The 22,871-nt window shown below is 35.7% G+C and overlaps 1 protein-coding gene across 1 annotated transcript in view; it reads left to right on the plus strand.

Moving 5' to 3' along the window:
- ANKMY1 (ankyrin repeat and MYND domain containing 1) overlaps window positions 1-22,871 on the plus strand; it is a 47,232-nt gene that overhangs the window by 17,388 nt on the left and 6,973 nt on the right. The window contains exons 8-16 of the mRNA XM_087964975.1: window positions 1,050-1,221; window positions 2,303-2,455; window positions 4,176-4,322; window positions 10,622-10,729; window positions 12,567-12,698; window positions 13,436-13,549; window positions 14,757-14,922; window positions 16,950-17,019; window positions 18,173-18,324. Coding sequence (XP_087821101.1) covers window positions 1,050-1,221; window positions 2,303-2,455; window positions 4,176-4,322; window positions 10,622-10,729; window positions 12,567-12,698; window positions 13,436-13,549; window positions 14,757-14,922; window positions 16,950-17,019; window positions 18,173-18,324 — 1,214 coding nt within the window. The remainder of the gene's footprint in view (window positions 1-1,049; window positions 1,222-2,302; window positions 2,456-4,175; window positions 4,323-10,621; window positions 10,730-12,566; window positions 12,699-13,435; window positions 13,550-14,756; window positions 14,923-16,949; window positions 17,020-18,172; window positions 18,325-22,871) is intronic.

Below are 22,871 nucleotides of genomic sequence, written 5' to 3' on the forward strand. Positions count from 1 at the left end.
TATTATAATTCGAACTTATTGCAAACTCTGAATATGGTGTGAAATATTGAATAGATAATGTTAATGGTTCCAATTTTGTGTCAATTTGTTTAGCTCTCTTTGCTCACTTCAAAAACAGCTTTTGTTTCCATAAAAATCACTTTGTATTTTATGTCTTTTTAAATCTTAACATTGCTTGCTCTCTTTCACTTTATTCTTTGCAATTACCTTTTTTCTCAATGTACACACATTAAGCTGTGTCTTTTTCTTATTTTTATCGTTTGCAGCAACCTTTCTCTTTAAGCATTCTTCCATAGTCTCTTTCAGTTCATCCTTTTTCATTTTTACTATTTTCATTATTCTATACACCTCAGTGTTGCTGTGTAGTTAGTCCTTTTTGCTCTGTTCTAAGCCATGCTTTCTTTTCTTGCTTCTACCCATACATTTAATATTCTTTTGGAATGATTTCCTCCCCGGAACATATTCATTCAGAATATTGCCCATTCCCCTGCTCCAAAATTCATTCTGATTCTTTCATTTTCACCATTCTGTATTAACCTAGTATATAACTATTATTATTAACCTGTGTGTTCCTATCTTTTGGAGAGTCTGCTGTAATTTCAAACGGTCACTGAGCAATTGGTTGTAAATTGAGGACTTCCTGTATGGCTGTTGTCAATTGAAGCTGTCATGTAATATCTTTATCAAGAAAAATACAATATTCCTTGGTAATGATTAGGATACTATTCCAGTTATGCAATTTTGACCAGTATGTCACAAGCATGAATAAAGCCCAGTTTTACCTTAAACATGCTAATAATAGTGCAGGCCGAGCTCTCTTATTTAGAAAATAAGCATGTAAACTATCATTTTGTTACCTGCATCCCATCAATTAGGAGAGCCTGCAAAAACAAAAACAAAACCCCACCAACCCTCATATCTTCCTAATATTGGGCATCAGAGGATGAATATCTGGTTATAGAACTTTTTATCTGCTTGCGTAGCATTATGTATACTAATGTTTTCAGTTTTTAGGTATTGACATGGGTCTTTTTTCTGCTGGATTTTAGACAAAAAAAGAGAATGTCTATAATTAAAGCGCTCCTAAGGAGAGGTGCTGACCCAAATATTTCCAACATCCCAATGCATGTACTGTTCTTTGCTGTTAAATCCGCCGATGCAGAAGTTGTGCAAATACTTCTAGAAGCTGGAGCAAGGACTGACATACGACTTCCAACCAGAGTAGGATATTTTGTTTTTATGGGATAGTGTTCTCAGTTAAAAACTACAGTTTTAAACTACAATAGGATGTAAAAGCTCTGATATAAATTTTCATTCTTCCAGTGTGCATCACAAATGTAGCCCGCAACTAAGAGTTTGTTAGCTTGCTACATACTTATGAAATCTGTTTTTGTTTTCTGAATCTGGTAACAAATAAAAAGAATTTATTTAGTCTCGTGTGAGTAGTGACTGAGTTAGTGTATAAGTTTTCATTTATTTTATTTATCAAATTTAGAGATTACCCGTCTCACTCTCAGAGCTATGTATTGTATGGACATTGCCTAGTGGGTGATCTCTAATTCAAAATTGGTATCAAAATGAGATATTGCAGTGAAATTGCATTGGTCTATTAAAAAGTGTTTTTTTCCCTATAAAATAAGTTGTAAATATAAGTTGTTAAAAGTGTATCTCTCTTCTAAAGCCTTCTAGTATTATGGAACATTCATAATTGTTTAAAGAAGTAGACAAATATTTGAAACCCACTTATTTCAATGATTTATGCTTGAACCATATCAACTTTAAGCTGCACATAAATTGTTTATGGTGCCTTGTTTAATTTAAAAAAGCATGTTTACTCTATTATGTTCTCTGTTCCTGTTTCATTGCTACTGATTAATCATTTTACTAGCTTGGTTCAGAAACTTTTAGTGTATTAAGCTGTCGTATAACAAAGAAGGTTGATTGTATTTGATGAAAAATTTTAATTTCTCATCATAATGACTTGGGCAATTATATTTCCTAAGGTTTCATTCTCTTTAGTTCTTAAAACTTAGCTAATATGGATCAGATGCTCATTTGGAAGCTGGACTGCCTTTTTATTATAATGAGCATTTAATGTAATGAGTGCCTACAGTGGTGAAATGTTACTAGGGGTGTCCAACCTTGGCAACTTTAAGACTTGTGGACTTCAACTCCCAGAATTCCTCAGCCAGAATTCTGGGAGTTGAAGTCCACAAGTCTTAAAGTTGCCAAGGTTGGACACCCCTGTGTTATAGTAATCTGTGCTTTGCTGTGGAAATAAATGTAGCATTTGTTTTCCCAGCTTGGGGGTGTGGCTCCTCTTCATATTGCTGCTGCCCTTTCTGGTGTAGAAGGGATTGCAATCACAGAATTACTACTTCATGCTGCTGCAGATCCTGATGTCAGGGCACAAGACGAGGACGATATATTCCGACTAGATAAGATTCCAGTGAAGGTATTATTTATTTACTGAATAAATCAGAACAAAGAGAAGAGCACACACAAAATAATAGTGAAATAAAAAATAACAAGCAAAAAGCAGTACAACAAGGTGTATGGAGAGATGTGGTGGGGAGGGAGAAAGAGAGTGAAACAGAGAGGGGGAAGAGAGGCTTCTTCCACCTATAAATTTTGGCCTATACAATTATCTTTCCAACTTGAAATAGTATTCTTTTATCATGTTTGCTATCCAAGTATCAGTTTCTATACAATAGGTTCTATGAGAGTAGCCCTGTGCTATATTGTAAACCAGGGGTCCCCAACCTTTTGGACCTCAGGGACCACCAAACTCATAATTGTAAATCCCGCAGACCACTAATATGAATTTTGACTGACGGTTGCTTGCTGACGTTGGTGGGAAAGTCGGCCCCATATTCCAGAGCTGCAGTAGTCACAGGACTGGCCCTTTGGTCATCCCGAAGCAGCCCATTCAGTCCATGGCAGGCCGGTGCACCTGGGAGGAGGAGCTGGGATGACCAAAGGGCCAGTCTTGTGACTACTGCAGCTCTGGAATATGGGGCCGACTTTCCCACCAATGTCAGCAAGCAACCGTCAGTCAAAATTCATATTAGTGATCCGCGGGATTTACAATTATGAGTTTGGTGGTCCCTGAGGTCCAAAAGGTTGGTGACCCCTGGTTTACAACTTTCTCACCAAGGTCTGCAAGCCATCCCGGAGTGGATTTCCCTTCCCTGCCAGTTGTCTTACCTTCCAGTTCTAGCTTGCGTGGCACTACTTGAGGTAAGGTTTGCACTTGGCCAAAGGGTGGGGGCCATGTGGGCGGCGCAGCCTTGTGTTCCTGCACAGCCTGGATTAATTGCTTGTGGGGGGGACATTTCTCTGCAGACCACCAAAATTTTCTTGCGGACCACCAGTTGAGTACCACTGCTGTAAACCATATAGAAGAGATAAGAAAAAACTCCCAAAACAGCTTGTATATGACAAAGTGATAAATAAAATTCATAGTGCAATTATTTTATGACATGCTGTATGTTGAAATAGTGTTTTTATGAACAATTTCTAACAAGTGGGTTTACAATGATACATATTAAGATAGTGTAGCCATTTCAAATATATATTCTTATTTTATTTATCAACTTGTATGGTACTTCAGTCACAAAGAAATTCTAGGCAGCTTACATAATAAGATCAAAATATTAAATAATAACTAAAAGGGAAAATAACAGAAATACGACAGGTTTTTTTTTAGCAAATTTCACTGACTACTTTCTGCATTGCTCGGACCCTATAAAGTGACAATTAATAGAGTTGACTGTGAACAACAATGATTAAGAGATTCCTAGAGAGGATACCAGGGTAACATCTTAAACTGTTACTGTGGAAGACCACTACTAAGTAGTTGCTGCCTTGAGATTAATTAGTAATATGATTTAGTATAAAGCAACTATGTATGCATAAACACAGCTCATGGGGCATATGGAAAATGTAATAAACACCCGCTTATTAAATCTTAAGAACAGTTAATCACTGTGTCTTAGGCCAGATGAGTGTGAATTTGGTCCATAGACTGAGATCATTTGTGAAGATAGGCTGAACACCAGGGACAACAGGCAGAATGCTCTACTCCCCAACCATTGATTTATCTTTGTAGGAAATGACAGGGAACAACATTTTTGGCTCCTCAACTGTGTTGTCTAATTAATTCCCTTTTCTAGTTTGATATTGGTGAATCAGTATCTTTCATAAAAATGAATAATGAACCCGGACCACCGAAAAGTTACTACAGAGAATGTAATATTGTCCCAGAGGAAGGTGGAAGGACACCTCTTCATATTGCCTGTGAGAGGGAAGACAATTTGATGGTAAGTGATAGCTATTGGGATTATCTCTTACAAATTCTATTGTCCCTTCTCAGTTTTTGAATAGCACATTTTGCATTGATAAGAATTTTATTTTGTAAAACGAAGAAGTTGTCTGTAGTCAGCTAGTTCCAGCTTACCAATATGGACATTTAATATTTAAGGCTGAGCTGGGCTTCCGGTGTTGCGTGGCTTCGGCGGCAGCAGGAATTCGCCTGTCTGCGATTCCTGCTGTGCTTGCTGCCAAGGTGCCCCCGATCCAAATGGGTCTGGGGGATATGGCTGCCCTGTAGAGGTAGCCAAAGAGAGAGGGGATCCGGACAGGGGTTTGGGGGTGTTGCAGACCCCCTCCCCAGCCGGGAAAACCCCTTTTTCCCAAGGTGGTGGAGCGGCGGTCAGTGATGGCCGTCACAAAGAAGCCTGCAGCCGGGTAAGATTTGTGCTGGAGGAAGCTGGAGAAGTGAAAAGGCTGGCTGAGCCCAGACAATAACAACTCTTAATTACCCTGGAAACTGAACTGCTTGAATTGCCTGAGGATACATTGTTTCCCAAAGAAGATCGGAAAGCTGCGGTGAAAGCTGTTAAGGGGGAATTTTTTTTTCTTCACTCTCCCTCTCCCTCCTCATAGAAATAGCAGACGGAGATCTGGAAAATCTACTTGGGCACAGAAGGTAACTCAATTTGAAATTTAAAGCCAAGGGATAAAGGATTTCTGGACATTGGATTTAAAAAAAACCTTAAAATTCTTTTTATTTTTTACAAGGGGAAGGGAAGAGATAAAGACTTATTATAAGATTGTACTGAAGGAGATTTCTTTGAGTTTATAAGAACAGGATTAAAAGACATTAAGACTTCTAGAAGATCATCTTGGAAGTGTGTATTTGAATTCTACCCCAGGAGGTGAAAATATAGAAAAAAGAAAGTGATAAATGAAACTGTTTGTTCTGATTTGGTTTGCTTTGTGACTTTGAGATTTCTGTGAAAATTTGTTTTAAAAAAAAGGGACTAAAGACATTAGGGTTGCGTATAAAAAGAAAGAAAGAAAAAATGGCATTATCTTTTGAAGGACTACAAACGGAATTTCAAAAACTGAAAAAAGAGGATAAGGGCTCTTCTGGATCTATCTTTCACTTTTTGGAAATGGCGATTTCTACCTATCAAGAAATGCAACGACAGGAAGGCTGGGATGAAGGAGAAGAAGCCATCTTTAATGGACAAACACACTTAGTGGAGGAAGAAAAGCAGAAGGGGGGCAAGGAAAAGATGAACTTAGAACTTAAAAAAGCAACCAAGAAAAAGAAAAATGAGATGAAAAAGCGATATGATGTCAGAAAGCAACAGAAAAGAGAAATACAACAGAGAGGGAAGACTAAGAGAGTGAAATTGGAGAGACGGGGGGGGGGGTCAAAAAGTTAGAATGGAGAAGAAAGAAAGGGGAAAAGGAAAGAGAAGTCATAAAGGCTTTAAACAAGATGCAAAAAAACGAATTTTTTTCAGAGATAAGGTGTGAGATAATTTTTTTAAAAAAATGATTCTGCAAAAGTACATAAGAATGCATTGTAGACATTAGTATTTGAAGCTGAGTTAGAAAATTAGAATATTATATTATTTAAAAGTGTATTAAAGGGAAGTCATGATTTAATTATAGAGTTTAATTTCTTATGAAATATTATCTTTAGTGTTTAAGAATTAATAATAGAATTTAATTTCCTATGAAACATTGTTTTTACTATATTATAAATTTAATATTTCCTTTTTATTTGTTTTTAGTTTTATTATTACTTATCAAACTCAATATTATTTGTTTGTTTTATTATTTTGAAATGTAATACTTTGAATGTACGGAGCAGAATCAGCACGGAAAATATGTATTATTTTAAGTGTTATTTAGGGGGAAGATAAAAAGTTGTCATACTTCAATCTGGGTTTACAGGAGAAATATTGTATTAGAGAGAAAGGATAAGTAGGTGATTGAAAGAAAACGGACCAAAGATGCAAATATAATTATTTAATTGAGATGGAATAAATAAAATAGAATTAAAAGAATGAGTAGGAGAGAGAAAATATATGGAAAATAGAGAATGTTAAATAAGATATGAGATAGTATATTAAGTGAGTATAAATTTTGATTGATGTCTGTATAAAAAGAGTTAACTCGGGGTAAGCCGCCTTTCAAAAAGAAGTTTTATGTATTTATGTTTTGTGTAATGTTTGGTTAAGTCTGACAGGATGTGGAAGAATACTAATGAAAATATATTCAATGAGTATACATTTTTAAGGCAGAAGAAATATGATTAAATAGAAGGAAAGGGAGAAATAAAGAAAAGTTTTGAAAAGATATGAAGTTGATTAGATAAGATAAATATATATATATAAAAGTGTGATAATTTGGAATTATCTTCTTTTTAAATAAGATGGTTTATTTGTTTCTTCTAGAAAAGATATTTTATGTTACTACATCCTATGTTTTGTTTGTGTGTTTAAAAAAAATTAATAAAGTTTGTTATAAAAAATATATATATATTTAAGGCTGAGCTCAAATTGTTTGAGGAATTTCAATCATATGAAATAAATGGACATCCTGGGCATATTAAAATCTAATGCAGATCTCTGGTGTAATCAGTTTTAACTTACCATCTGTCTAAGTCCTTTGCCCAAGTGTTAAATGTGTATAGAATAATTAATGCAGGAAGAATGGAATAGTAGCAAAAGGACAATCTGAATTTAGGGCCATTGTCAGAAATAAAATTATTGGGCATCTTGTTCTGGAAAAATTCTTGAATGAACAAATGAGCAGCTTTGAGGTAGTAGGGAGGCCACATGAGAGAATCGACCTATTTCCATAATGGCATCCAGATTATTCATTCATAAGGACCAAGGAAACAGTACCTCAGGTATTGTACAGAGAGAGCAGTAGTCTATATGTTATGCAGGCCAGATATTTGGCATGGCATAAAGAGTGATAAGAAACAGCTCTTCATTCTAAGGCCATCTAAAGATTTGGAGAAGGAAATGGGTAATTTAAAGTACTTTAAAATGACCAGTGGCTAGTTTTATGTTAGAACTGTAATATCACTTTTCTTTAAGGAAGGTAGGATGTATTACAGACCACAGGGCTGCATTGTCTCCATTTCTACTATTCTTACATGGGGTGGATTTCCTATCTATTTCTTAAAATAGCATAGGACTCCTTCAATAAGATAGAAGAGGAAGCCATTCCTGACTGTATTCCCAGTTTAAATCAACAAATCAGAGATATATCAGGGATGGAAATATACTCTAGTCCATCTACCGTTAGCCATAATTAATATATCCAGTGGGAGTTGCATTTCAAGGACATCTGGATTTTCAGGGATTTTTGGAGGGACAGAAGAGTTACGTCCTGGAATGACAGGATTTTCACCCTGCAGTTTTATATTGCTACTATCAGTTTTATAAATACAAAATAAATAATCTAATTCTCCAACATCTCATGTACCATTAGATAAATATAATTTTATCAGGCCTCTTTCCATTAAAGTTTACTTTGCAAATGTGTACACAGGTAGAAACAGGTTGTAATGAATTAAGTCCACAAGTCTTAAAGTTGCCAAGGTTGGACACCCCTGTGTTATAATAATCTGTGCTTTGCTATATCCCTGGTAAAGGAATATAGGATTTCAACCTAGATGTTTTTTTTTGCTAACACTAATTATAGCAGCTCAGTTTCCAGCCCATAATGGAAAGCAAAAACTGGAACAATATCAATTTGCAAAATACAATGTATCTTTAGTATAAATTCAGGATTTTGATTTTTACTTCTGCAGTTGGATTACTTTCTACCACTTCAATTTTTTCATTAATTCCCTATTTGCCTCCCTATTCTCAATACATAGATAAATATAGGTTTGCTTCTTCACCATCTGTTATTTACTGACATAGATTCCTATGAGACACCCACATTTTATAATTAACTAGGTACAAAATCATTCAGTTCATCTAATGATAATTTGCATAAAAATATTAAGTATTGGTTAAGATCCAGAGTGCTACATTAATTGTACCTTCTTTGACAGCCTATCACAGATGCTAGTTTTTAGGAGGACTCTGTTTTAAAAATAATGAACTGAGCCATGGAGGGCAATTTTTCAGCCCTGTCTGGGGCCCAACACATTATCTTTATTTCCTTAACAAAGTTTCCCTGTCATTAATTAAACTAACTGATGCATTGAATATTTGTTTATTATATTAGTCAGATTACCAACTACAAAATTTAGTTAGGAAAGATAAATATGCCAAAAGCCTTCCAGGTAATCCTTGATTTATGACCACAGTTGAGACCAGAATTTCCATAGCTAGGTGATTTGTTCATTAAGTGAGTTGTGTCTGATTTTATAACCTTTTTGCCACCATTGTTAAGCAAATCTGGCTTTCCATTTGACCTTGTTTATTGAAAAACCCCTGGAAAGGTCGCAGTGATGATTTTGGGACTCCAGGAGGTTGCAACCATAATAAATAAATGCTGGTTGCCAAGTGGCTAAGTTTTGATCAAGTGACTATGTGCATATACAATAAGTGTGAGGACTGGTCATAAGGCACTTTTTTATTACCTTTGTAACTTTGAGTGGTTGTTAAAGAAATGATTATAAGTCAAGGGATACTTGAATTTCTTTTTGCCTTGATATCCATACAATCTCAACAACTAATAGGGTATATGTTGTAATTTTATTGAAATGAATTTTTCAGGAAACAGAACATAAACTTTTTAAAAATTTCTGAGCAATATTATTTAATGCCTTAAATCTTTCAAAGTTTTGTTTTATTGCATTTTAAAATCACCAAGAGCTGATTCTTCTGTCTTGGTTCTATTGCCTTCACCATTGGTCTATTTTACTGGTGGCCATTGCTGTTTGTTGTTGTTGTTTGTTTCATTATCTTCTTTAGTGAATTTTTTTCTGTTGTTATTTATAGTAAATTATTCATTTGGTCAAACCTTTCTATTATTTTTTATTAATTCTTTTTTTATATTCTGCCCTTCTTGTTGTCCACAGGGATCCTGAGATGCCAATAAGTGAAGGTTAAGATACATGCCACAGGGATAGATAAAATTATTGGGGAGATAATCATATGGCATTTCTCTTTCTCCTCTGCAAGTGGTTATCTTGCTGAAAATTCTCTGCCCCAGATTGGTTTTGTTGAATAGGATGGAGCAATTCTTTTTGTTCCTGAAAAGGGGAACTTCTTTTTCCAAGGGCTGAGCACTCCAGTTTATGAGCCTAGCTTTTTCAGAAGACACTATTGACTTTAAAAGATAACAAAAATATGTCTTCCTCTTGCTTTAACTGCAACTGTTGTAATAATTTGCATAACTTTTATTGAATTATTTAAAGGAAAAGAAAGAATACTGTGGAGTGTATAAGCGAAAGAAAACAAAAGGCAAAGATGAGGAAAAGTGTATGTATAATTGTAGCAGGTTACAAATTTGGCTATAATAGATTAATGAATGAAATTAGGAGCAAAACAAGTCCTGTCTTTTCCAAAATATTAGATTGCAACTTATTGTTCTCACATGTTAAAGTAAGCCAATTCTATATTTAAAACAACCCCTCTATCAAAAAAGAAAAGGTGATAGTTATATTGTGAGGAAATGTAAAACAAATCTCTCATTTTAAAGGTGAACTATTTTGGTGGAAAACCTCTACAGTTTCTTTCAGGTAGCCTTTTCTGTGTCAGTCTGATTTTGATCACATAAGTGTTCTTGGAATGACCTACTCATTATAATAGGGAAAGAAAATCTGTGTATGTAAAGAGAACAGGTTGTTTCTTCTATTAAAGTGCATGAACCATAGGCAGGATAAGTTCTACATTGGAAGGCCAACAGAAGACAAAATGGTTTGAAACCGCTGACAACACAAGCATGAGCTGACAAGAACTCAGAGAAGTAAGCAATACTGACAGAGTGAGGTCCATCAGGGTACAAAGAATTGGAGGTGACTGGATGACTAAATGATGACAGCATTCCTAAATTTCCATAAAAATATATTGTTTACTGTTGTGACTTTGTATTCATTGCACCAGTTCCTTAATTTGTGATATTTTATTCTGATCTGAATATGTTTATATGCATGGACATAAGTAACTGTCCAATTTGGAACCAGCTTCAGCTTTTTTTTCTTAAGGATAAAATAGGTGTAATATTTTTGCTTTAAATTTAAAAATGTGCCTTAACTTAAATATCTTGTATAAATGTGTCCTTACTCTTTATTTTAATTAAAAAAACAGTATCTGTACTGATCTGTTTTTTGTTTTATTCTCCCCATCAGAATACTGGCAAAGTTATTCAACATCTGTTAGATCACAATGCAAATCCAAATGTCCTGTGGAATGGCCATTCCCCTCTTTCCCTAGCAGTTGCTTGTGGAAATGAACAGGTGTGCAAGATTCTGTCTTTCCAAGCATTTTTAATGACATTTGTAAGCATTATTTCAAAATCATTTTAATTGTGGCAAAGTCAGAACAATGATTCCAATCAACATTTGTAGGTAATATATACAATGGTGCTAGAGCATAAAATAGACAATAAAAATGCCTTGAAGCATACGGAAAGTTATATATATATATTTGTTGGTCTTGGCGTGTTCGAGTGTTTACCCGTGTAAGATCCGAACACACCAAGGCCTGCATACCTGTACCCGTGAAAATCTACGAAAACAAATATATATATATTTAATTATATAAATACATATATTTTGAGATGTGTTGATACTGATCAGCTATATGGTTCCAATTATTGATAGTCAACACTATAAGTAAGAGCTATAAGTCTCTTGATTTGGATTTTTAAATTACTATTAAAGTTCCTTTAAGAGTTTGAGAGATCAACAGAAAATAACAACAGTTTACAGTTATGCTATCTATACATAGTAATGTTCACATTAATGGGAATTTTGTTTGTTAGTTTGCCTATTTTTTCATTTAGGAAATTGGTGATGTTAGAGGATCCATTTTCAATCCGGTCTCTCCATGGGTAGGAGGAAGTTGAATTCTTCTTCCTGCAGTCCCATTTGACAATTGACAGTGCCACACAAATGTCAAATTATTTTTAACTATTGTTTTTTGTATTTTAATTGTGAATTAGATTATAGATTTATTTATTTCAAAATACTTATTTTATGTCCTATGTTACATTCAATAACAGTATAAACCTTTAGGCCAGAAAAAAAACCTACATAAAGCACATACACCTAAAATTATTGAAAATATTAAAACAGTATAAATACAATAAAATTACATAAAAATAAAATTAATATCATAGCATTTTGCTGAAATTTGGAAAGCCTGCCTACCTTCTGGAAGCACTGAAAGACCTGGCTTTTCTCTCAGGCATTGGATGATGCTACCCTGAATCATATGTATGTCAATGGATAAATAGAAATGAATGACTGAATAAATACCATTTATTTGATATTCCTTAACAAATAGATGATGCAGAGGAATGATTCAGTTCAGAAATAGTTTTTCATCATGCCATGTCACAAATGCATATTTCCACAAATATGAGTGTGGATATGGGTATGTGTTTAATGTGTATTTATTTTCTGATGCAACTCATGGAGGCTGATAATAGTAATAGTCAAAAAATGTATCCCATGGCCAAAGACGTGCTTGCTCCTAACATGGACTATGTAAAGGCTTGACAGTGCCATCCTTTCCTCAGCAAGTTCTAACCTAGATTTTCTACTTTCATAAGTATATGCCATAAAAATATGATATATACAAAAAATTGGATTTACGTAACAATTTCAGTGCAATGCGGTTTTTTTATTTAGCCTTTGGCTGCAGACAAGGGAGATTTGATATTTCTCACCATATTCTTGCCCTAGTTCACTATGAACCCTTCAACCACACCAGAGTAGGACACTACTTTTGGAAGACCTGTCGTGTATAATTAGTCCCTTACTGTGGTGTGAGCCTCATATTTAGCTACGGACAAGAACAAAGGGAGAAGCAGGCAACATAGTTTTGTGTCTATTCTGAAACCATGTAGAACTCCCTGTTTTGGTGATTTTTAATGGATGAAATCACTGTTTTTAAGAATGTTGAAGCCAATTTGTGGACACCAATTTCTCTCTTTAAATCCCAAATATTATGTTAGCAATTTTTAGCCCTGCCCAAAATTTGCTCAAGCAAGGCATTATACCCTGCTCTGAAACAATAATACTCAGAAAAATGTTAAAAAATAATTCCTTTTCCTTCTCCTACTTTTAGGCAGTAGCTGAACTTCTGGCTGGTGGAGCTGAACCAAATCTACCTCTAAGCCAAAGTATTGCAAGTGCCTTGTGTGCTGTTATTAATCCTGCATATGAACAGACTGGGACAATAGCAGCTAAGATCGCACTGGTAAGAAAAGTCTTGCATGTTTGGTTACTCTTTTCCAAATAAAGATTGTAAACTTTTCTAACCCCCTGCCAAAATAAAAGTAAAATAAAATAAAAGTCATTATAATGGGGAAGCAGGATGGAAAAGCCATGAATTGAGGGGGAAAAGCGAGAAAAGAGGCTGTAAAAGGCCCAAGGATCAAAGAATCAGAAATAGAGCTGATACAGATTTTTAGTGTTACAAGGAGAGGTCAGCATATTGGATGGCTGAGAGACCAGGGGGTAGAGTGACCAGTAGACAGCATTGACAAACTGATGGCTCCAATTTGTCTGTCTGTCTTCCCAGTATACTTACATAAATAATCATTTATATATAAAAGCTCATTCTCTATCTATACCTCACAAAGCAAAAAATGCTATATCCCCATATTAAGTTTAGTTGTGGTTCAGTTTTAACACAAATTAAATTGTACATCTGATTATCCAGAACTTCATTTTCTCATTGTAACATAATGGCTTAAGAAGAAGATACCTAAACATGAACAAATTTGTTTTTACATTAGTAAACATTAACTGAATTGTATCCATCTTACTAAAGGCAAGTTGGTTCATGTGTATAGTTATGCTTTATTTCTATATAACTGCTAGCAATAAATCAGTGACCTTCAGGTTGGACTATTGATTTGCCTGTGTGTAACATTGGTGGAAATGGCTGCATAGAGCTCTTGATGTTCTACATTTATTTTCTTCTCTACTTAGATTGAGACTCTCATCGCAGCAGGTGCAGATATGCTGATGCCAATTACTCTTATTGATGAGAGTAGAACTGCAGTGGGGACAGTTGTGGACTACACATATTTCAAATATTATCAGGTATCTTTTTCCATGTTTGAAAATGCAAAATATGATATATCTACAGTCCTCTGTTTTGAAACGCTGCAGCGGCATGGGCATCGGGCAGAGGCGCTGACTCGGTGGGGCTCAGCTCGGAGGACGCCGCCGGGCAGGAGGGCCTGCCTGTCAGCTGTGCTGGGCGCCCCAGGAGAAGCTCTTTGCGCTCTGCCCAGCACCAGGCAGGGATGGCGGCTGGGCACTTCTCCCGGGTTGGGCTGATCCTGCTCTGTGGCCCCGGGAGATTCGCCTCCCCATGTAGGGTTGGGCTGCCCTCTCGGGCAGGGGAGGCTTTGTTGTAGTAGGGTGTCATTTTTAAAATAATTCGCTTTACCTTCGAAGGCAAAGAGAAGGCGGCGACAGGAGCGCCTGAAGCCAAGTGTCTCTGCAGGGCTCCGGTTGCAGGGAGGAGCCCTGGCTGGCTGCGCGTGGCTGCGCCAAATGCCGCGGCATTGCTCTAAATGCCGCGGCAGCATGGGGAGAAGGGAAAGCAACCATATCTGGGTATGCAACAAAAGTACTTCCTAATGGCAAGCCCCCGCCCACCATTTCCCCCCATTTTGCATGTTTAAAATAGGCCTTAATTTGAGGGGAGGGACTTAATTTGATTTTATGCTGATAAAACATGCTGGGACTTCCTATTGGGGGAGGCCGTATTGTTGGAGAAACACGGTAATATATTGTTACATTATAGGAAACAATATTATCAATCTCTGTTAAAGGCATATTTTTATCAGAAACAGATTATAAATTTTGCTTATGGGAAACTGGCAAGGAGCATCAGAAATCACAATTGTATGACTGCAACTTGCTGCAAAGCCATAATCACATGTGGGTGCCTAGCTCCCAGAACACAATTATGTGAATATATGGATGCTGCCATGGTTGGATTACCTGACCATATGAGTTGTAATGTCAGAGTTGTTAGAATGCAATTGCAGGCTAATTCTGCTGACTGGCAGCAATTTGATTCCTATTGGCTCAAGGCTGACTCAACCTTCCATCCTTCTGACATCCGTAAAAATGAAGACCCGAATTGTTGGGGGCAATATGCTGACTATGTAAACTGCTTAGAGAAGGCTGTAAATGTAAAGCAGTATGAAGTATGTAAGTTTAGGTGCTATTGCCATCTATAATTTTTGTGCACATTTCCTAGTTACATACTCAAAATAATGCTTATGTATTGTAGGATAAAAGACTGTTGCATATTCCCCTCCATTCTCTCTCACCAATGGAGAGGGATGCATATGCGTTTCGGCGAAAGATGCTGGATTTTCTTAGTGAACGGCTTCGTGACTGTGTCATTGAAAAGGAAAAACAGTGGGATGAAGAAGAATTTAGAAAAATCAAAATTGGTGAGTCCAAGCTAGAATTTAAAATAAAAAACAATATAAAACGGTTCTAGACTTGGATTAAAATACTTAGGGCAGAGGTATTTTCTTGCAGCTGGAGATTATTTAAAACCTAAAAAGTTAAACTTCATTGTCAACTTTCCTCCTATCACCTGGGGAATGTGGTAAAATGATATCATCTTGTTATCTTTTTGTATTCACAAGATATACCGTGCTGAGACAAAAAGGAGACTAAAGATGTTGATACATGTATGCAATCCTTATAATGTTTAATTTCATTCTCAGACAGTGACATTTGTCTGGCTTCTATTTTTTTAAATTAAAAATTGGCTAATATTGCTAACAATTCTGAAAAAAATAAGATTGACTCTGGCGTTTAGAAAAGCAACAACAGCCTGAGGAGAGCAGTTTTAATAATAGGTGGATGAAAATGCTAAATTCAGCATGAACATCTGGTTGCAGCCAGTTATAATGGAGGAAAAATAGTAAAAAACTGAGCAAATCAAGATATCCTATAGAAATAATATCAAGAGACTGGATGAAGATGATCACTACCCCTGGGCATCCTTTAAGCTGACAACATCATACAGACTAATCAAGAAGGAGGTTAGAAATGAATACAGGAAATATCAAGACAATTAACTAACCTGGGTAATTCCAGTCATCAGATGTACAGTTGAAGTAGTAGAATGGAATCAAGCAGAACTACAAGCCCTGAATAGAAAGACCCCAAAAATAATGACAATGAATTATGCAAGGAAAATAGGTGAATAATGTTGCAAGCACACCAGACAGTTGAAAAAAAAAGGGCATTGAAAGAATATCTGAAGGACAGTGAAGTTGATATATTAAAGCTAGCATACTCAGTAATGCAGCTTTACTGAATTGTGGAGAGACCAAACTGGCCTTAAAAAAAGACCCAATGCAGAATAGGAAAGACACATGGCAAGGCAAAATTTTACACGGCCAGTACATTTTTTAAAAAAGCAGGAAAAAAATAAATAACAAGACCTGGCAATGGCTAAGAGCAGGAAAGTTGAAGAAAGAGCTAGAGAGGCTAATAGTGGCTGCACAAGAGCAAGCCTTAAGAACAAATGCATACAAAGCCAGAATTGGAAAAGACAGCAACAGACAGCAAAAGCCATCTTTGCAAAGAAGCTGAAGAAACAATGGACTCTTAATTAGCTGCTACAAAAAGATTGCACAGACTGACTATTAAAAATGGCATGACAAAGTAGCAACAACTGTGTGTTCAAATATTTGCAAGAAATCCCATTTATCTGCAAGGAAGAACTGGTGGAACCATAAAATAATGAAAGTAATAGAAAATGAAGATGTGACATATCCTGGGAATTTAGCATTCAAGCACCTGCCACATAACACCCCAGACTTAACAATTGTCAATAAGAAGGACAGAAAAGTCTGGATAGTAGATGTGGCAGTACCTGGAGACAGCAGAATAGAAGAGAAAGAACGGGAGAAGATCACAAATACAATGACCTGCAAATAGAAATAGAATGATTGTGACAAAAGAAAGCAAAGATAGTATCAGTAGTTATAGGCTCCTTGGGTGCAACCTCAAAACTTCTGGAGCATCACTTGAGCACCATCAGCATTGACAAAATCACTGTCAGTCAATTGCAAAAGGAATTAGTTGGAACAACTGACACACTATAATGATACTGTATGTTAAATGCCATCAAATAATAACATCTCTCTAATCCAAGCCTTGGGAAGGACTGAAGGTGAATAAAAATGGCTAACAAAAACATCTGGCAGTGAACCATAATACCTTTAACGCCATCAAACAAGACCATCTGCCTAGCCGAGGTCCTTGGAAAGGACTTGATAGGTGGATAAAAATGCCAAATCCAATCTAAACACGTGACTGTTACAAAATAATAATAATAATAATAATAATAATAATAATAATAATAATAATAATAATAATAATAATAATAATAATAATCACAACAATAATAATAATCACAACAATAATAATAGCAATAATAATAATAATTGCATTTCAGCTTCTGCAGGAGTAAGAAGGAAATCTATAAATACCGCTTTAGGACCATTACCAGAAATAGATCCGTCAAAGTAAGTCCTATGAATAAAAAATTAATTTGCTTGTTGTACTTATAGATGGTTGCGATAGTTGGTTTTAGTATTGTTGTCATCACTAATGGAACCAGACATATAGATTGTTTATTCTGCTGCAGAACTCAAAATGATGTTCTCTTTAAGCCATTTGGTCTTCATATGGCTTCTAAAATAGATGTCCTAAATCCAGATATTAGCCCTTGTTTAATTTTAAATTTAGTATCTATAATGTTGTTGCTGTGTGTTGCTTATAGTATATTTATATATACTGTATGTGTATTCATCTCTCTCTGTGTGTGTATAAATATGTGTGTGTGTGTGTGTGTGTGTGTGTGTGTGTGTGTGTGTGTATATATATATATATATATATATCCATCCATCCATCCATCCATCCATCCATCCATCCATCCATCCATACATGTATGTATGTATGTATGTATGGTATTCAGCTTTGTTCGGGTATTTTCCCACGTCATTATAGTTATGCTTTTAAAGTTGTAGTAATGTTTCAGCAGAATCTCATCTGCCATCATCAGGCTTGTGTATTGTATTTGTCTGTGAGTCAGGCTTTCACAGCCATTTCTGTTTTAAATTTGGTGCTTGCCTACTGCTGTGCCAGAATGTTTTTTTCTTCATCCTGATTGGTTGGGAGTCTTGGTCTGTGTTTATTGGTCTTGGAGTTTGCTGTGTTCTGCTTGATTGGTGTTTCTAATATCTTCTGTCTGTTTTGTAGCATTTTTTGTCTTGATTGGCTGGCAACATTTTGTTTCCTGTATTGGAGGCTTTAAATTCAATGTTCAGATTTCTTATGAGTGTGATGTAAAAATGATTAGCTGAAAAATATTAAGAAAATAAGCACTGGTAAAAGTTTCTTTTTGACTGTGTATATTGACAAGCCCATAAGATCTTAATTTGGGGGATCTTAATTTGGGGGAGGTTAATTAGAAGTTTAAGAGACAGCACGGGTATATGATAGGAAATTATTGGAATAATTTTAGAATCACAACATAAGGAAACAAGTGTTGATGTACACAATCATATATATTCCAACTTTTTAATATTTGAGCATATTTCTTTGTTATGTGTGTGTTCTAAAAAGTTTACATGTTACATCCCTGATCTTTCTTGTAACCACATTTTTTAAAAACAGATTGCTCTTCTTTAAATACTGCTACCAGTGTGGACGATCTGTTGGTGTGACCCTTACACCTTGTCAACATTGTTTTGAGATCTTCACTTGCAGCAAGTCCTGTAAGGTCAAGGCTTGGAATGAACGGCATAAGCGAGAGTGTTTACAAACAGGTAGGTGGGGCTGATGGCATGCAGAACAAAGTGAGACTGAGGTAGGATGCAAAAACATTGCAATTAATTTATTCTAGAAAGAAACAATGTGTCCTTAAAAATGTAAGTAATTTTGTTTAATTTAATTGGTATCTGTAAATGTGAACAGTTACTTATCTTTATGAAAATTTATCTTTGTGAAAACAACTCAGTTAAACCAAACTTAAATTGAAACAGTAACTTGAACAATATACATAAAATATGCAGTAAAATTTATTTATTTACTTAATTTATTTAAAACATTTATACAGCCACCTATCTTAAACCAGACTTTGGGCATCTCACAATAAAGCAATATATATATATCAACAGTGAAAGAAAAGCATTAAAACAAACAAACAAACAAACAAAAAAGACCTGGCACTACAGCTAAACTTTCCCATGCAGCTCTCAACAGGTTTATCGGTTTCAACCTCACTTCAATACTAGGGAAAACCACCAGGTCTTAAGTGCTTTTTGGAAGATCAAAAGGATAGGGGCCTGCTTGATCTTTGGAGGACAGGAGAAGAAACATTTCCTAGGTCCCATAAGATGGCAGCATTTAAAGGAAGGGACCAGGAGTGTGCCTATCGTATTGGGTATGATGGGGGCAGACAGAGGTCCTTAGGAAGAGATGGACCCGCAAATTACCTGGTCCTGTGCCATGTAGGCTTAAAGGTAATAACTACTACCATGAATTGGCACCTAAAGGAAATGAGCCAGTACAACTTGTACAACAGAGGTATAACATGGATGAATCTAGATGCGTTCAACACTGCACAGGCCACTGCATTCTGGACCAGTGTGATACAGTTTGATTTCTTTCATCACCGACTATTGTAGTTCTACTGTTCTTCCTATAGTATTCTAGTTCAGGTCTGAGTGCTTAGCTTGATGATTCAAAGTTTGTTTCATGTTGCATCTTCTTATTTGCAGTACTGTATAGAAGATTTCTTTTAAAAATGAGACTATGGCTAATTAAATCCTTAATTTTGGAAGCATTTATTCTTCCCTGGGCTTCATTTCAGATGGATAACTGTCCTTAATAGGAAGATGGTAACCTAGGCAGAATTTGGAATGGAGTTAGATTATGTAAGACAAATGGATAATAACTTCACAGTGCACATCATTTGAACCTAATTCCTTTCCTGCACATTATATGTATTTTTAGGAACTTAGTTGCCCACATCTTCTTTCCTGTTTTTATTTTACCTAACATTTTGTGGCTAACATTCATTGTCTTTTGGATTTCAGTTAGCATACGCAGATCTCCTTTTTACCCTCTTTTTTTTTTTTTTTGAAGAAATTCAGATGTGTATACCAACAATATCCAACTAAGTGTAGCTTTTTAAGCTATGGGTGGTCCATTTCACTGCCCTACCGGGAACCATCTGTAGAATTACATACTATATTAAAAATAATAATTATATTAAGGTAGAGGTAAAGGTTCCCCTCACGCATATGTGCTAGTCATTTCCAGCTCTAGGGGACGATGCCCATCTCGGTTACAAAGCCGAGAGCCAGTGCTGTCTGAAGACGTCTCTGTGGTCAAGTGGGTGGCATGACTAAATGCCAAAGGCGGATGGAACGCTGTTACCTTCTCATCAAAGTGGTCCTATTTTTCTACTTGCATTTTTACATGCTTTCGAACTGCTAGGTTGGCAGAAGCTGGGACAAGTAATGGGAGCTCACTCCATTACGCAGCGCTAGGGATTTGAACTGCTGAACTGCTGACTTTGCTGATCGACAAGCTCAATGTCTTAGCCACTGAGCCACCTCGTCAGATCTAATTAATCTAAAATTAAATTGAGATGAATTAATTAAGATTAGATTAATTAGATCTAAGTAATAATTGTATTACTTAGATCTAATCGGGCATTAAAGTTCACACAGGAGTGCTATCATAGGGAAGATATAAACAATCCTGAAGTAGTGGTTTGAGATGCTGACATAAATGTTTTTATACCACATTTACTCTTCTTAAGTAGCACTTAGGACTGCCATTCTACTTCTTGCATAGATAATTCTCATTCCCTGATAATTTCTTTATAAATATTATATTTTGATAATATTAAGAAACATTTAATACTGATTTAATTCACCATGCATCATATATACACCTTTAGATTTCCTGTGATTATTTATCTTAGATTGTATAATGTAAATTAATTTTATAATCTGTTTACATTAAGTACTGTTTAAAATCTGTTTCAGTTCTTGGCAATCAGCTAATTTTTGTAGTGTCAAAAAAAACCCCCTATATTTGAACACAAGGACACTGCTGCTTAAAATGTGAAGCAAATTATTTGAAAAATATTTGATGTGGTTACATTAATTGGGCTGAATATGCTTTCTCTCATCTTTAGAACAAATTATAGTGAACAAGAAAAATAATATACAAATTGCTACTTTCCTGACCACTTTAATGTACAAACATATAAGATTAAAGTTGCAGGAAAAACTGAATATTTGAAATATAAATCAGGATTTATTGAAAACCTGGATTGGAAAGATGGGAAAAGATTGTTAGGAGAATGATTTTAAAAGGCAAGAGAAGTCTTCATTCAAACAAAGAAGCAAGGTGAGAGCCATGTAAGAAGAATTTTATTAATATATGGTCTCTGTATAAGGTAGGTGCCAAGTACCGAAGTGTGCCAAGTCTGTACATGATTTTTTTAAATTTTATTTTGACAATCGTGTGTTTTCCAGAAGGAGTTTTTATATTAAAATTTAGAATTTGATCTAGAAACCTACAGCACATTATGTATTTTTCAAAATGATACGATCAAGGAAGATTTTAAAAAAAGATTCCATGTAGAATACGGTATCAAAATCTCATTTGGATGGATAAATGAAAGCAAAGCGTTTTCCAAGCTTCCAGAAACTGAAATAAGGAAATTTCATGTCTGCATATAAAATGGATATTGGATAAAGCAAAGAATTAGTTCCACAGTGATTAATCAGGTATTACTGGGAAGCACATGAGCAGGACATGAATATAATACTGTTGACTTCCTCCAAGTATTTTATCCTCTGGATTTCATCTTCTTCATACTCTGAAAGAGGCATAAAGCCAGCAAAAAATGTATAATCCCTTTGTGGAGCCAACTAAATGACTAGCTTTCACAACATCTTGTAATGAATTGTGCTATGGGAGGACTTTCCTTTTTACTTCTTCAAATCAACAAAATTCAGCTTCAAGCTTTATTGATTGTTCCATGTTTTAGTATTAATAAAAAAAGCAGCAGATAACTCTAAACTCTAAATTTGGTTTCAATACACAGCCTGTTCCAAAACTTTGCACCTGTTTTGTTCTGCTTTGTTCTACCAAGCCCATGTTTTATGTGCCACAAGGTTCCGTCTTAGGCCCAGTACTTTTCAATATCTTCATTAACGACTTAGATGAGGGAATAAAAGGAGAACTTACCAAATTTGCAGATGATACAGGAATAGCTAACACCCAAGAAGATAGGCTCAAGATCCAGATGGATCTTGACAGACTAGAACTCCAGTACTAGAATTACAGACTAGAAAATCCAGTACCTGTCAATAGTGGTGTCCCCCAAGGCAATGTTCTAGGACCAACTCTCTTCATACTCTACATAAACGACCTCTGTGCGTTCTCTTCGCTGATGATGTAAAGCTGTTCAATACCACAGACAATACTGCTACCCTACAAAAATATCTTGACTATGTATCAGAATGGTCAAACAAATGGCAACTTCAAATCTCAACAAATAAATGCTCTGTCTTACATATTGGCAAAAAAAATCAGAAAATAAAATACAAGCTGAATAGTCAAGAACTTGTTGATGACCCAAGCTCTGTAAAGGACCTTGGAATACTCACCTCTAATGATCTAAGTGCTAGAGCCCACTGCAACTACATAGCCAAAAAGGCATTAAGAGTTGTTAACCTAATCCTACGTAGCTTTTTCTCTGGTAATATCACACTACTAACCAGAGCATACAAAACATTTGCTAGACCAATACTCGAATACAGTTCATCAGTCTGGAACCCACATTACATATCTGATATTAGCACAATTGAGAAAGTCCAGAAATATTTCACAAGAAGAGTTCTCCACTCCTCTACTCGTTGTAGAATACCTTATGCCACCAGACTTGAAATTCTAGAACTAGAAAACCTTGAATTACGCCGTCTTCGGTCTGACTTAAGCATGGTATATAAAATCATACATTGCAATGTCCTACCTGTCAGTGAATACTTCAGCTTCAACCATAACAACACAAGAGCACACAATAGATACAAACTCAAAGTAAACCGCACCAAACTTGATTGTAGGAAATACGACTTCAGCAATAGAGTGGTCAATGTCTGGAATACTCTACCCGACTCTGTAGTTTCTTCCCCAAACCCCAAAAACTTCAACCTTAGACTGTCTACTATTGACCTCACCCCTTTCCTAAGAGGTCTGTAGGGGGCGTGCATAAGCGCACCAACGTGCCTACCGTCCCTGTCCTATTGTTTCTCTTATTCTTTTATTTTTCTTATATGTACCCATTTCA

The sequence above is a fragment of the Notechis scutatus genome, chromosome 4 (genome assembly GCF_049901735.1).
Source record: "Notechis scutatus isolate UNSWTSFEM ecotype Mainland chromosome 4, rNotScu1.2, whole genome shotgun sequence".
Classification (NCBI taxonomy): Eukaryota; Metazoa; Chordata; class Lepidosauria; order Squamata; family Elapidae; genus Notechis; species Notechis scutatus.